The sequence below is a fragment of the Pogona vitticeps genome, chromosome 2, assembly GCF_051106095.1.
Source record: "Pogona vitticeps strain Pit_001003342236 chromosome 2, PviZW2.1, whole genome shotgun sequence".
Taxonomy (NCBI): domain Eukaryota; kingdom Metazoa; phylum Chordata; class Lepidosauria; order Squamata; family Agamidae; genus Pogona; species Pogona vitticeps.
The window spans coordinates 208738005-208753390 of record NC_135784.1 but is presented as its reverse complement, the minus strand read 5'-3'; the positions used below and the strand labels follow the sequence as shown (position 1 = coordinate 208753390).

Here is a 15386-nt window from a genome sequence, read left to right as displayed (position 1 = left end):
ATGCTCTGGCACTGAGCGTATAAACGAAATATATCAGCTACACATGGGTAGCATCTCAATTTCTTCCTTAGTTGCTGCAGCAGAACACAAAGCCAATTTTAATTAATCTGCTTCAGCCCATTTTTCATTTCAAAGCATGCCTCCATAAACACTTTACAGCTCTTACCCTTCCATACTGCAGAATGAGAGATGCACCTGTAGGAACAGGTGAGACTGCCTCAAATAAGCTTGAATTATTCACTTCTACCCATCAGTTTTGCTACAAGTCTTGCTGAGCATCTGCAAGGAGGGAGTACGTTGTCAGGAGAGATCAAGGTATTTCAGCTAAAGCCATCATGAATGCTTCCCCTATTAAATAGACACAATTATCTGCTTAGTTGCAGGATCGTCCCTTTCACTTGTGCACAACATGGAGTCATCTTGAAGCATACTGAACACACACTGCTATATAAACTGAAAGTTGTTCTTGCCATGGCTTTATTTTCTTACAAAAAAATTCACTGCATTCTTGATGTACTGTAATTTTTTTTTAAAAAGGAAGATGCTTAGCCTTCTTAATTCATAGCTACACATTGGAAAATAAAATTATGTCAATAGAAGAGCGCTGGTGCCCATAACACTTTCAAATAAGATTACTGACAAGGAAAGGCAAAGAGGAGTACAGCTTTTCACATGTCTTAAACCTAACGTGGTTTGCAGTAAATCAAGTGTTACTTTAACGCTATCTTACATATAGATGAGTTAAATGCAAAGACTCCTTCAAACAACAAAAGTAGGCAACACAGGAGAGACTGCTCTTCTTGGCTTAATTTCAGTGACCACTGTTTCTTCCAACAATGATTACATAAAACAAAACAAATAATCAAGCCCCTCCCCCCACAAAAATAAGAATAAGCTTCAGTTATTTGCTTCTATAGTTTAGTATTGCTAGTAATGTTAAGCAATTATAAGGAGAAAGTTATTAATATCAGGGCATCTGAAAAAGTCATAACTGAACCAACGCTCTTGCGCCATGTAGCCAAGAATGCAGAATGGTACTTTCATTCACCGTATCGGCTTAGTACTGCCATTTGATCCTCAGGTTTGGGGGCAGCTCCTCTGTGCCTAATTCATCAAACTTTGATATGTCCTTCACAGGGATGCTGTAGAAAGCCACAACATCTGCTGCACTCTTCATCTGATGAAGCTGAGAATTAGGAACAGTATGCCCCAGATCTGCTGCCAGCTGCGCCAACAAGCGATACTTTAAACTGCTGTCTCCCAGAGATGCCTTTTGCCAGTCCTTGGCAACTGAGGATCCGAAAATCTCTCGGACATGAGACTCTACACGACTCTGGAGATCCTCAGGAGGGAGGTATTTTCTGCTTTGCGGTAGGGGACAAATTAGAACTGGCTCATTAACTGGAACGGCTGATACAGCTAACTCAGGCTTACTTTTCGTCCTGTGAAAAGAAGACAATTTTCTAACATAGCATTAAAACATTTACACCATTTTCATATTAACAATGCCCTCCCAATATATTTTTACCAGTATGAATCTGAATCAAGTACAGTAGAACCCTCATATCCACTGGAGATTGGATCCAACACCCACAGTGGATACTGGAAACTGCAGATAATAGCGAGCAAGTGAGAGTGCATGATAAAAGGAAAAAACAGGAAAAAATATTTTCACATGTATTGTCCGAACCAGAGAAAACACTAGGTATTTTTCATTAACAAGTGTTCAAAGGATGGTGTCTTGCTCTTTCTAGTGGGCAGTTTGGTAGTACATGTGAAAATAGCGTTTTTTCTGGGTTTTTTTTTTCCTTTTAATATTTTTAGACTTTGAATAAGTGAAACTGTGGATACTGATCCCATGGATACGGGAGGTCCTACTGCATTCCCAAATCCAACTCTAATATTTCAGGCCTGTGTAGTACACTAATAAAGAGAATTGTTTTAGTCAGTCTGCTTGGTTTATTTAAAAAAAAAAAAAAACAGAACAAGCCCATAAGCTTCTATCCATGTCTCCTGCTTAAAGGATTCTAAACCTGGGAAAAAGTACAAGAAACTTACAGGTGGTGTTGGCCTGCAACTCTCATCTAACTCTAATGGGGCAGATGAACATTTAGATAGTCCGAAGTTGCTCACTCCAACTCTAAAATGTTATGATTACAGAGGGGGGGGGGATTTAAGTTCCTTATTCCAATTTTATTTAAAATATTTTTACTCCACCTTTGGAGTCACTGTGGCCAGATCAGACCTCCCCAGGAATGGGCGCAGCTACGTAGTTTTAATTGTGCAAAGGCACTCCTAGCCACCACCGATGCTTAATTCTTAATATCATGTTTAATAATATTGTGGCTGTAATTTAAAATGAATGAAACAAAGAAACAAATGAACAATGAAGCGGGAAGGTGTAAGCCTCTGAACAGAACCTCAGACTGTGAGCCAAGCCCGCCACCTTCACACATACACATCTCCTGAGCGCCACACCGGTCCCTCCACCGCGGGATCCCACCTATTCCTCTCCCCTTCCATAGGGAGGGAATCTCACCGCAAGTCTTCCGAGAATTCTCTGCGCGCAGGGACCCCAAAACTCAGGCGGTAGACGCAGACTCTCCCGAGCCTCACGGCGGCGGCCATCTTGGAACACACGGAGACCTCTCCGCCGGCGCCGAAGCTACGCCGAAGGGAAGAGCAAGGAACCAATAGGCTTCGCCGAGCCCGTTGCATTGTGGGATTAAGAGACTCTGCTTTTCCTTAGAGATAGAAAAGTAGAGTGGTTACACGTTTTGTTGTTGCTTAGTCGTGTCCGACGCTTCATGACCCCCGCAATTTTGTAGTGATGACAGGATAAAGGAGCAGGTGCCTTTTATGATCTGTGATTGGATTGGCTACTGCAATTGCCATAGCAACCAAAGCAGGGACGGATGCCTGTCTCTATTCTGGTCCAACAAAAATTCACGCCTTATTTGCGAAAGTCGTTCGTAATTGGTCAGCGCCTTTATGACCACCAACCAACAGGTAGGGGACAAATTGTAGAGCGGCTAGGACACCCGTTTGACTGACATGCCTAGAGGCCAATTGGCGGTGAGTATGTCGGTGGCGAGGTTAGAAGGGGGAACTTGTCTTTCCCCCTTCCGTTGTCCCTCAAATGGCTTCCACATAGTGTATGCCCGGTGGAAGGAAGGTTTTTGTAAATTCCATGGTTAAGAGGAGTCTTGTTGCGGGTAACCTAATTTAATACCTTTTTCATTCCTTAAAATTTTCAAATTAAGTCGCCATGGCTAATCGTAGTCTTTCGTTTCTTATCCTCTCCCATGTCATGCCGCTTGGCTCACTTGTTTGAGCCATCTAGGATCAGGGTGGATTTTATTTAAATCAAATTTGATTTTTTTTAAGCATTGATTTTATCCACCCTGGCTAGAATAGTTTTATGGTACCCGTTTCATCCATGTTGAGACTTCTTTCTACTCCTGGTGACTGCCGCCCCTCGTTGTGCCAAACTAGCTTCAAACAGAGTTGCCTTCCCACAGTTTGCCTTTATGCTCCATGTCTTTGATTGGCATTCACGCCTCACCCTAAAAGAGGACACACGTAGAAGATGACCAGAAGAAAAAGACAGCAGGACTCTTGTGCTTTTAATTCTTGCTTTCAAGTGGAAATTTCAGTAGATGCAGCTTCTAACGCAAGCCACACTTGCTGAAGTTTCCTCTTTCAGTTTCCTCTTCAAGGTACAGGAACCTTGTCCTTTTTTTTTTTCAATCCAGCCACCCTAAACGTGGATCACTAAAGATAGGATTTGCAGCAACCTGCATATGCTACTGTTTATATACAGATGCAAAAGGTTCCCCTTGACATTTTAGTCAGTCGTGTTCGACTCTAGGGCGTGGTGCTCATCCCAGTTTCTAAGCCATAGAGCCTGTGTTTGTCAGTAGACAGTTTCCGTGGTCACGTGGCCAGCGCAGCTCGACACGGAACGCTGTTACCTTCCCACCGAGGTGGTACTTATTTATCTACTCGCATTTTTACATGCTTTCGAACTGCTAAGTTGGCAGGAGCTGGGACAAGCGACAGGAGCTCACTCCGTCATGTGGATTCGATCTTATGACGGCTGGTCTTCCAACTTTGCAGCACAGAGGCTTCTGTGGTTTAACCCGCAGCACCATCACGTCCCTACAGATGCAAAATTAGCAATGATTTCTAGAATTTTAACAGCCCTCTCACTTGAGAATGTGACTACTGCTCTAATACTACTAGGTGCCTGCTCATTTTGCTGTTGAGGTCCTTCCCAACATAGCTGACCTCTTGCCCTCTGATTCTCTATCTTTAAATCAGATTTATCCTAAATAACTCTTCAAATTAAGGACATGTCTAACAAGAAGATTGTCCCCAGGCAGCCTGTCATACTGAGAGCTGCCCTTTGTAGAGGCGAACATGTGGCTGCTGTAGTCTCTGAGGATGTGCAGGTTTTTTTCGTTTTCTAGTCTCTCATAGAAAAACAAATCTTCAATCTGAGTAAAATGCCCAAGCACTGACAACCTACCTTTTCTTTTCAAAGACAGTTGTCCTTTCTCTATGAATGAGCACTAGAGCATGGGTTCTGGGCATATGTAGAAGGCATCTAATATATTTTTCTCCTTTTCCAGAAAGAAATCAGTTTTCAAATTTTCAAAAGAAGACTGTTTCCACAAGACTGTTTTTAAATTAAAATGAGGAGCGAGAGAGCCATCTACCCTGCCTTGGGCTTACTGAGGAGAAAGCAGCATATATATGCATATCATGCCAGCATGACACAGCCCAAGAAGCTTGGCTGGATTCTGAAATCAATCATTGTGAGAAGAAACAAGCCACTCCCTCGAAGAGGAAGGTGAGCTGTCCCCTCAAGTGTCCCCTATGCTATGGGACAACAATGGCCCATCTGGGAATGCAGGAGCAAAAGAGTGGGGAAGGGAAAGAGAAGAGTGGGAAAGTAATGTGGCATTCACCCTCATGCCCCTTTCTTGACCATCAAGACTCAGAGCACGCGAAGGCAAACAATCCCCTCTTTTACACTGCTGCCACCAGCTGATCACTAGATCACCATTATTTCTGGAAGATAAAGATTCAGATCCACACTCAAAAGTCTTTTAAATAAGACTTTTGTTTATTGATTACAGAAATTGATATTGATTCATGAATACAGTGGTGCCTCACAAGATGAATTTAATTCGTTCCATGTTTAATGTCTTCTGAAAAATTTGTCTTGCGAAATGCGTTTTCCCATAGGAATGCATTGTAATCTAATTAATGCGTTCCTATGGGCAAAAAAAGTCAGAACAAAGTCAAATGTGGTTTACAAAGGATTTATTAAGTGCTCTTTAAAGCCATACATATTGTGCAGATGATTTTAAAAATTTCAGTCAAAAAACTTTAACTTTTTATACATTATAGACAAACATTTAAAAATCAGCAAACAAGAGGCAGGAACAAAAAACGGAAAGCATTCTTCTTGCGAAGCACGGCCATAGGGACATTTGTCTTGCGAGTCATCAACTCCATTGCCAAAACCATTTGTCTTGTGAGCTTTTTGTCCTGCGAGGCGTTTGTCTTGCGAGGCACCACTGTATCTTCTTTATTATTTACAACAACTTTCTATTTGATAATACACTCCTAACTCCAATCACACCTCAGAATTTCCAGACTCCACACTCTTATCTCCTTCTTCCTTCCTCTCACTCTACTCACTCTTTCTCTCTGACCTCCCTGACTCTCTGACTCCGCCTCTTATAGCATCTCTCTCGGCTCCACCTCTCAGCAACATGAATATGCATGAACAATTACATAACAGAACATGAACCATTGACCTAATAAAGGGGAACACTACAAGCAACAGTTGGGATAAATCCCTCAATAGCTTGGTGACAGAGCTAGAAGTGCTAAAAAGAGAGGAGGCAGAGGTAGAACAGGAGGAGAGAGAAAAAGGGAAGGGTAGAAAAAGAGGAGAATATGTGGCATTCGCCCTCGTGCCCCTTTCTTGACTGTCAAGACTCAGAGCACGCGAAGGCAAACAGTCCCTTCTTTTACACTGCTGCCACCAGCTGATCACTAAATCACCATTACTTCTGGAAGATAAAGATTCAGATCCACACTCAAAAGTCTTTTAAATAAGACTTTTGTTTATTGATTACAGAAATTGATATTGATTCATGAATATCTACTTTAAGTAAACTTATTATTAACAACAGCCTTGTATTTGATAATACACTCCTAATTCCAATCACACCTCAGAATTTCCCAAACTCCACACTCTTATCTCCTTCTCCCTTCCTCTCACTCTTTCTCTCTGACCTCTCTGACTCCACCTCTTATAGCATCTCTCTCAGCTCCACCTCTCAGCAACATGAATATATATTAAAAATTACATAACAAAACATGAATCATTGACCTAATAAAGGGGAATGCTGCAGACCTCCGCTCTTAAATATGTTTGTTTGGAAGGGGAAACACATTTTTCCTCCTAAACAAACAGGCACAATTGCATAACTTACATAACATTTCACAGTTCTATAGGTAACATCACATTCAATATAACAATTACCATTCCTATTACTCTAAACATTTTACTAATATTCATAACATTACCAACCATACAGAAATCACAAACATGAAACTTTTACATAAATAATTAAACTGTGAATCATAGTCCATTTCAGTTTATAATAAAAGTCCTAGTATCATTCTTTACGTCTCTGTCCATGGATATTCAATTTTTCATTGCATTTACAAATGTCTATCCCCCCCCATCAGTCATTTAGCTTCCGAGGCACGATCTGAGTCTCTTTTGCAAAGTCCAATTTTGACATACTCCTGGCGTCATCTGCTTGGCACCGCACTTCTCCAAGTCCATAGCTCAAAGCATCTGTAAAGAGGGTGGACTCACAGTTGTAATCAGGTGTGCTGACAACTGGTCCGGTTGTTACAGCCTCCTTCAGCTGGACACACGACTGCTGGCACCCAGGAGTCCCTTTGTTGACCATTGGCTCCTTCCTCTGCAACCTTTTCCATTGACTGGCGGTCATCAGCCACTCGGTTGTCCACAGGATGTCGTCTGCTGGTCGTTTTATAGTGACTTCAGTTTTAAGCCTGGCTCAGAGCTTCACTTTCTCAGCTAGGAAAAGGATAGGCAGTTCGCTCTCCTTCTCACTCCTGCATTTGCCCACAGGTACTTTTATCACCAAGTTTTCCCTATGTGGGGGACCACTATCAAGGGTCTCTTTAAGCTTCTCAGGTGAGTTTCTTTTAAGTGCAGTCTTAAACAATTGGTTGGTTTTAGATGCACTGCAGGTGTTATGTGATTCTATTCCTTCATTCGGTGATATACTAGATAAGGGTTTGCTTTGCAAGGTTTTAATGTCTACTTGTTTCACCCCTGCCAAAAGCAATTTTCTCCCCTCTATAGTTCTCAGTTCTACTACTAGGTGGTCCTCAGGACAGACTGCTCTTCTCTGGGCCTCATACAAGCTCTTCTCTTTTCCAGGAGCACTTCCCAAGCTTGGCTCTGCCATCTCTAAGGACTTTTCTTTATATAAAAACTCCTTATCCAGGCAAGACCTTTCAGGGTATTCAGGAGACAACAAAGTGGGTGTACTGGTATCTGCTCCAAAGCAATCTACCCTAATAGTGTCCTCCTTCTGCTCCTGAGCCAAACTAAATTTTATTTGGGGTTTTCACATGCATGAGATCAGCTGCTGAATGATTATTAGGCTTATTTCCAAAGAGTCTTTTTCCCTCCAGGCCTCCTTTGGATGCAGTATCCAGTGCTACTGCAATAGATTCCTGGCCCCCTGGTGAGAGTGTAAGTGCCAAAGCACTCTTAACATGCTCTATCAGCTGCAACCCATCTCCATATATCAGGCATTTATCAGTCATAGACCTTTCTGGCTGTTCAGGGGTTAGTGTAATACAATCTTTCAAAGTACTATCTTCCCTCTGTTTCTTAATACAGGAAGGATCATTAGAGTTTTCCAAAATATCCTCATCAGCCATTTTGGTTATCTCATTGTCCTTTTCTAAACTGGGCATCTCTGAATAGAATCAGAGGTTAGGGAATCATTTTTCCCCTCAGGGATTGTTAACTGCTCCCTCATGGAACATGTTACTTCAAAAGCACTCTGCACATGCTCTATTAAGTCCCAACCAAGTAAAAAAGCTGCTGGTATTTTGTCTGAAATGGCTACCTGCCACTTTCCAGACCAATTCCTATAACCTATTTGAATCTCAGCCACTTTTAACTCCACGGGTTCTTTCCCAATCCCTTTTAGGGTCATTGTTCTGTCTGGAATTACGTCATCCTGGATTATCAGATCAGAATGTACTATAGAAATTTGAGATCCTGTGTCCCTTATAGCAGTGTATTTCTTTCCTCCCACTAATATCTCTTCACCAGCGTTTTTGAAGAGTATTGTCATTTATAATGTAAAAACAATGTACTATAGGGGCTTCAGGAATGTCCTCCTCCTCAAGATCAGTAGAAGCAGTGGTTGTCATGGAAACAGGTCTATGGTTACTGCTTCCCTCAACCGATTCCACTTATTTTAAACAATACACTTTTTGGTTTGATTATCATTCTTCCCCGTATTATGTTTATTTTGCACAAACTGGAATTGTAAATGGCCTGGCTGTTCGCAGTTAAAACATTTATAGTTTCTCTCATTCTTAGGAGATTTGATGAACTTTGACTCAGGGTTTATTTGCTTTGGCGGACTAGGTCTTGGCAATTTAGGTGAAATACTACCCTGGCCTCTTCCTGTTGTTTTGCTGAGGTAATTTTTATTAAAGGGTTTCTTATTGTTGTCCCAGTTTGGTCTGTTAATTTTTAACTCTGAGAATCTTGGGTCCCTGTACTCATTAATAAAATCTGCCTGTTCACCTGCTTCTAGTAGATTTTTAGGATTTTTGTCCCTAACACAATTCGCCAGGTAATATGGAGTAAAATTGTTCTAACCCAATCAAATTTTTCATTTGTTCTAGAGAAGTGAGTTCAGCACTCCAAGGCTTTAGCATTATCTTACTCCAAGAAACGTGGGCAGTTCATTCTATACTACTAACAGGATATGCCTCATTCTCCCTTCCAGCGCAAAGGCTCATGGCAAAGGGCCATCCATCTGGGGGCCTAGCAATATTAGTTGCTGACTCCCTATCTACAGATTCCGTTCTCACAGTTGATGGTAGCTGTAAAATCCAGGGTATAAAACTTAAAATCAGGAACCAAGAAATCTTGATAGGCAATGTCTACATGTCCCCAGTCTCTTCCAAGTCTCACAGGCCCAGTCAATGGGAAGCCTTGAGCCACGCCTTAGACAATCTTGATCTTAGGTTTCCAAGGATTCCTTTGCTGTTAGCAGGAGACTTAAATGCTAGAGTAGGCCAGGGTGAGGTCATATTCAACCATGTCCTGGATACATTTAGTGATGCTTCCCTCTTACATCCCTATGTTTCAGAGAGGCAGTCTAAAGACCACCAAATTAATGGCGCAGGGATTCATTTGGCAAAACTCTGTCTACTTAGAGGTTTAATCTGGCTAAATGGCCTTACAGAGTCCGACAGCGAGGGTGAGTTCACGTACATCTCCCCCCGTGGATCCAGCACAATAGATTATATTCTGATCCCCGTTTCCCTTTTATCATGCGTGGCTGAGTTCCGGGTGGGTGAGCCCTTAGCTAGTGACCATCTCCCCTTATGTTGTAGCCTTGCTCTCAACACAGACTCTACTGTTATGACCAACTTGGCCCTTGAGGAGTGCCCATTGATCCTGCCCAGAATCAAATGGAACCATAAAGCAAAACATCTCTTTCAAAAAGTAATTAATCTAGAGATGACACCGCAAGGCTTCCTCAATTGGTTATCTTCATCAAAGCCCGAAGATCACATCAAAGGGTTTGAGCACCTTATAGACACCATATTAGCTAGCCTTGGCCAGCTTCCTCAACAACCTCAGAAAAGACAGGCCTCGGCCATATGTCCTAGGTTAGACAAGGAATGTCTTGCCTTGAAGCAGGATATGAGGAGGATCTATAATAACTATAGATCCTCAAAGGCCTTCAAGCTCCCCTCTCAGTATTTTGAGTTGAAAAACCACCTCAGAATAGCCATTAAGAAGCTCCATCTTCACTCTATAATGGACCGTTGGTCTCATTTAGCTCAGGCCATCCACTCAGGTAACGACAAAACATTTTGGGAGGTGGTTTCAGGCTCATTCATTTTTAATAAGAACTCACAGGACCTCCCCTATATACCAGCTGGGACATGGGAACAGCACTTCTTGGCCACTTTTTATGACAGCTGCAAGCCCACAGTGCCAACCGTCTCGCTCCCACCCAGCGATCTTCCGGATTGGGCCCCAGTTACAACTAGCGAAATAACAAAAATTATAGGACACCTTAGAGCTGGAAAGGCTCCGGGTCCCGATGCCCTTCCTCCGGAAGTGCTTAAGGCTTACCCCGATTGGTGGGCGCCTGTGCTTGCTGCTTTATTTACCTCCGTTAATCGGTCTGGTATCATGCCTAGACCATGGACACAGGCCATAGTGATTCCCATTTATAAGAAGGGCGATAAGAAATCCCCTGCAAATTATAGACCAATAAGCCTTCTTGCTATCACTGGGAAGATGTACGGCAGTTATCTACTCTACAAACTACAAGACTGGCTATTAGACCAAGATATTCTGGGACCTGAACAAGCATGTTTTAAGGCAGGAAAGTCTACATTAGACCACTGCCTGATTTTATCCCATCTGATTTCTAAATACGCTTCACAGCGTAATAGTCGCTTTTATGCAGCCTTCCTAGATCTAAAAGGGGCCTTGACTCCATCGATAGAGATATTCTATGGCTAAAGCTCGCCAGGCTGGGTATTGATAGGAGGCTCCTTTTTTTAATCCAAAAACTCCATGAGGGCTCTACATGTCGCATAAAAATGTCGATGCAGGGGGCCCTCTCCAATCAGATTTTCTCCAACAGAGGAGTGAAGCAAGGCTACGCTCTGGCAACTCTGTTCAATTTATTTATTAATGACCTCGCCCCACTCCTACATAATATCAATGGTCATAGCCCCAAATTGGGCCATTTACAAATTCCAATTCTGTTATATGCGGACGACATGGTTCTACTCTCCAGCACAAGGGTTGGCCTAAAGCGGCTTGTTACCGGTTGCTATGACTATTTGATATGCAATAATCTCCAGTTAAACTTTGAGAAATCTAAAATTATTGCTTTTGGCAAAGCTTGGAAATCCTTCTCGTGGTCCTTCAATGGCAACTATATCCAGCAGGTTAGAGAGTTTAAGTACAGTACTTGGGTGTCTTTTTTCATTATCGACACTCCTGGACAACTCACCAAAGGGCAGCGATTAAGTCTGCAAAGCTCTCAGCACAGGCTATCTTACGTTTCCATCATATGTGGGGCCATTCTTACATCCCTGCTGCGCTGCAGGTTTTTAATGCTAAATCAGCATCACAGCTTCTATATGGCGCCCCCATCTGGATGTCTGCATTACACAGCTCTGTGGAAAGAGTCCAATCTACATTTCTATATAAAATCTTTGGTCTCCCCCACTGTGTGCCTTATGCTGCTCTATGCCTTGAAGGCGGTCAACACAGGATTGAGACCCAGGCCTGGCTCAGATTCTTGAAATATTGGATCAAAATCTGTTTCTTATCACCTCAGGACACCTTATTTCAAGCGCTCCTTGCCGACAGTCTGTTTCCAAAAGGCCTGGCCCTATTTCTTAAGAAAATCAAGACCCTGGGGCTGTCACCAGATTTACTGGGCTCAATACCCCCCTCCGGGGTGTTTCAAACAATCAAAAAAAGGGTTTTGGATATAGAGGGGCAAATTTTGCATAGCGCTGCCCAAAGAGTTTGTTCTCCACTTCATTTTCAGCTGTCCCTTATCTAGGGCTGTAGACCGAGCTATCTTTATCTCCTAGAACAGCCACAAGATCGATGGGCATTTACCCTTGCCAGATGCAATATAGTACCATCAAGCTTAGCGCAGGGCAGGTACAAGGGCTTACCAAAAGAACTGAGAGTCTGCCCGTGTGGTCAGGGAGAGGTTGAATCTCTGCAGCATATGCTATTTTATTGTATTCTGTACAAGGATATTTGCCTGTCTTATCTAAGCACTTTTCTCTCCTCCCACTCCGGATGGGATGATTTGAGGAAAATGCAACATCTTTTAAGTGGCAATATTAAGGAACTTACCCTACCAACTGCTAGATATGTATATGCCATTATGCAGAGGCGTCGTAGCGTGCTCTTGCAGATTGAAGAGCCCTAAACATGCTTTTGGCTGGTTCGTCCCACCTGTTAGCCGTTGAACATTTTAGATGTATTTTATTGTAATTGTTTGTGTTTTATTCTATGCAGTATGCCAATAAAGGTTCCTGAACCTGAATCTAGAGAAGTGATATTCTCTCTTTCCATCCACTTCTCAAGACATTGCAGCAATTTAGCTCCCAACTGTGAGTAAGATTCCTCCTGCCATTTAGTAAGAGAGCGAAATTTTTGCCTCAGGTGTTCAGTGTTAATACAAAACAGTGAATAAACCATCTTTTTATACACCTTAGAATCTCTTGCTTTCTCAAGGGGCATCTGGGAGTACAATTCAGCCAAATCTCCATTCATTTGAGCCCTCAAAACAATCATCTTTTCATCATCTTGAATTTCAAAGTCCCATCAGGCACGCTTAAAAGCAATGAGAAAAGATTCAGGACAGTTCCCTCTTTTATATTGGAGAAACTTCTTAAGATCAATTTTTGAGAGAATTCCCCCTCCAACACTGTTGTTAAGGTTACTGTTTTGAGCAGAAATTTCTAATTGTCTCATCTGTAATTGAAAGTCCGTTTCCCTTTGTCGTAATTCCTTTTGTATTTGTTCTTGCTCAATTTGTTTGGTGTCTTTCTCAACTCTGAGCTGTAGTTCCTTAATTTTAAATTTCTGTTCCTGCTTCCATTTTTCAAACTCCTGGGAGCTTAATTCCTTTTGTTCCTCTGAGGCACCCTCATCAAATACCTCTTGTTCTTGTTCTACTTGAGTTAAAGGGTCACTGTTTCCCTCCGTTTTTTGAGGTAAAACCTCAGCATCAGGACTCCCCCTTTTGGTACATTTGGGTGGCATATTTACTTCTGGGATGATTAGTACAGAGTGTTTACTGATTTTTAAAGGACCTGTCTTCTCTTACTTCCAGTCACTAAAATAATTCTATTTGTCTTGCGAGGCACCACTGTATCTTTTTAAAATAAATTTATTATTTAGAACAACTTTCTATTTGATAATACACTCCTAACTCTAATCACACCTCAGAATTTCCAAACTCCACACTCTATCTCCTTCCTTCCTCTCACTCTTTCTGACCTCTCTGACTCCGCCTCTTATAGCATCTCTCTCAGGTCCGCCTCTCAGCAACATGAATATGCATGAACAATTACATAACAGAACATGAACCATTGACCTAATAAAGGGGAACACTACAAGCAACAGTTGGGATAAATCCCCCAATAGCTTGGTGACAGAGGTAGAAGAAGGGCTAAAAAGAGAGGAGGCAGAGGTAGAACAGGAGGAGAGAGAAAAAGGGAAGTGTAGAGAAAGAGAGGAGAATATTCCAATACGATGGGGATGGCTAGAGATGGAAGATCCCTAGACTCGAGAGAGTCAAGATTAAACTTCCTCTTGAGGAAATAGAAAGGAGGCAGCAGTACTGTCCCATTAGACAGCCTGAGACCAAAAGAGAAAAGGGAAGAGGAGAAACTCATAGGAAGGAGAAGGAAGGTATAGCTGTGCAGTTAGAAGGGGCTAAATCTATAGAATTGACCATTTACATATACCCCCAAAAGGAAGATCTCTGGAAGAAGGAGGCTCAATTTATGTAGATGAGCCAGCCCACAACACCTACAGAAGGGGAGTGGACTTGACGCACCTGTTGTGGGACGATTTGTCCCAGCCTGTGGAGTTATTCATGATACTCCTTTGTTAGTTAATAAAAGGTTTATGCACCTAAATGAATCATCACCACTTCTAGGGGTTAAAGAGGAAGGAATGAGGGAACTGAAACCTGAACCCACTCAGAACCATATACCAGACTGCTGCTTTCCTCCATTCCCAGGTTTAGCCAGATTCAGGTTATAGTGAAAAGAACTCAAGGCCACTCACCACAGAATGTATATATCATCCCTTTCAGCAAGCCAAACAGTCTTGAGTTGACCAGATCAACATACTGTATGTTGGAGACAGCAAGATGCATTCTTATGTTCTCTCAACTGATCTTAGGCAATGTATCCAAAAATAAGGGTGGACACCACCTGTATTGGAATGGTAAAATATCACATGACAACTTTCGAGCCCTGCAGGAGTTTGGACATTGCAATAGCTTGGTGAGGCGTATATATAGAGAGAGTAGCTTCTCATATTCATTTAATGACTTAGTATTTGTCTGTGAATGAGAAATATGCCTGTGGAAAGTGGAAAGCCCATTTTATAGGGTTAAAAAAAAACTAACTGCTGAGAGCGGGTATGTAGGATTCAGGGGCAGACTCAACTGACCAATCACATTAAGGCAAAGCAGGGGGAGGAAAGCAGAGCAAAGCCCTTATCTACACTGCTGTCAAGCAGTCCTTTGAATCTATTCTTATAGTGGTACAACGTTTTGTCATGTAGCTTGGATACCAAATTGATAGGCATTTCCCTCCATAATACACAATTAAATGCATGTTTGCCCTTTCTAACTGGTGTAAAGCTCATCAGTTGTGCACATTTGCATTAGTGTATACATTTCATCTCTAAATTATGACTGTATAACAAGACCAGTTGCTCTTCTTTTTCAGGTTATAGCGTTTTCTGGTTCAGTCAGAGAGGCACAGACCAGATTTCAGCCTTTAGAACAGACCCATCCACAATCTCCTTGGGATAGTTGTGCTAGGCAGACATTCAGTATTAAGCTGACCTGTCTGTCTATATTGGTGCAGATCGGCTTATGTAAATCTGAATGGGGTCACAGAGTTGAGCAGTGGATCAGAGGGATCTCACTTGGCTATCCCACTGGGCCACAGAAGTCATCAGATAGCCTTGCATGAATGATCATCTTTCCACCTAACAACTGCCCTTAGATCCAAACAGCTAAATCCCCTGTAAGCTGACCTGAAGGGCTAGGATGAAAATGCAAGGAATTGGAAGACCTTTGTTCTTAGGGTGCTTCCTTTTGTTCTGCTGGCACTTTGCCAGGTGCACAAATATCAGTAAATTTGAATGGTAACCCCCTTCTATGTTTCTTCTTCTTTAACGCCCCTCCACATCCTCTCCCATTAATAAGAAAGAAGAGGACAAAGCTCATAGTGATAGCTCTTTGCCTGGTACGGGGGTCTACAAT

The 15386-nt window shown here is 42.3% G+C and overlaps 1 protein-coding gene and 1 long non-coding RNA gene across 2 annotated transcripts; one reads left to right on the top strand and one right to left on the bottom strand.

Annotated features, from left to right (window-relative positions):
• Nucleotides 1-460: 460 nt before the first annotated feature.
• Nucleotides 461-2845, bottom strand: MRPL50 (mitochondrial ribosomal protein L50). The gene is made up of 2 exons (XM_020791155.3): nucleotides 2540-2845; nucleotides 461-1442 (listed from the first exon to the last, which is right to left on the bottom strand). Exons 1-2 carry the CDS (start codon nucleotides 2716-2718, stop codon nucleotides 1058-1060), a joined length of 564 nt encoding a protein of 187 aa, XP_020646814.3. The 5' UTR covers nucleotides 2719-2845; the 3' UTR covers nucleotides 461-1057.
• A 270-nt stretch (nucleotides 2846-3115) lies between these two features.
• On the top strand, nucleotides 3116-7261 carry LOC144586526 (uncharacterized). Its single transcript, XR_013541393.1, has 2 exons — nucleotides 3116-3215; nucleotides 4635-7261. It is a non-coding gene; the product is annotated as an uncharacterized LOC144586526 (long non-coding RNA).
• The last annotated feature ends 8125 nt before the right edge of the window (nucleotides 7262-15386 follow it).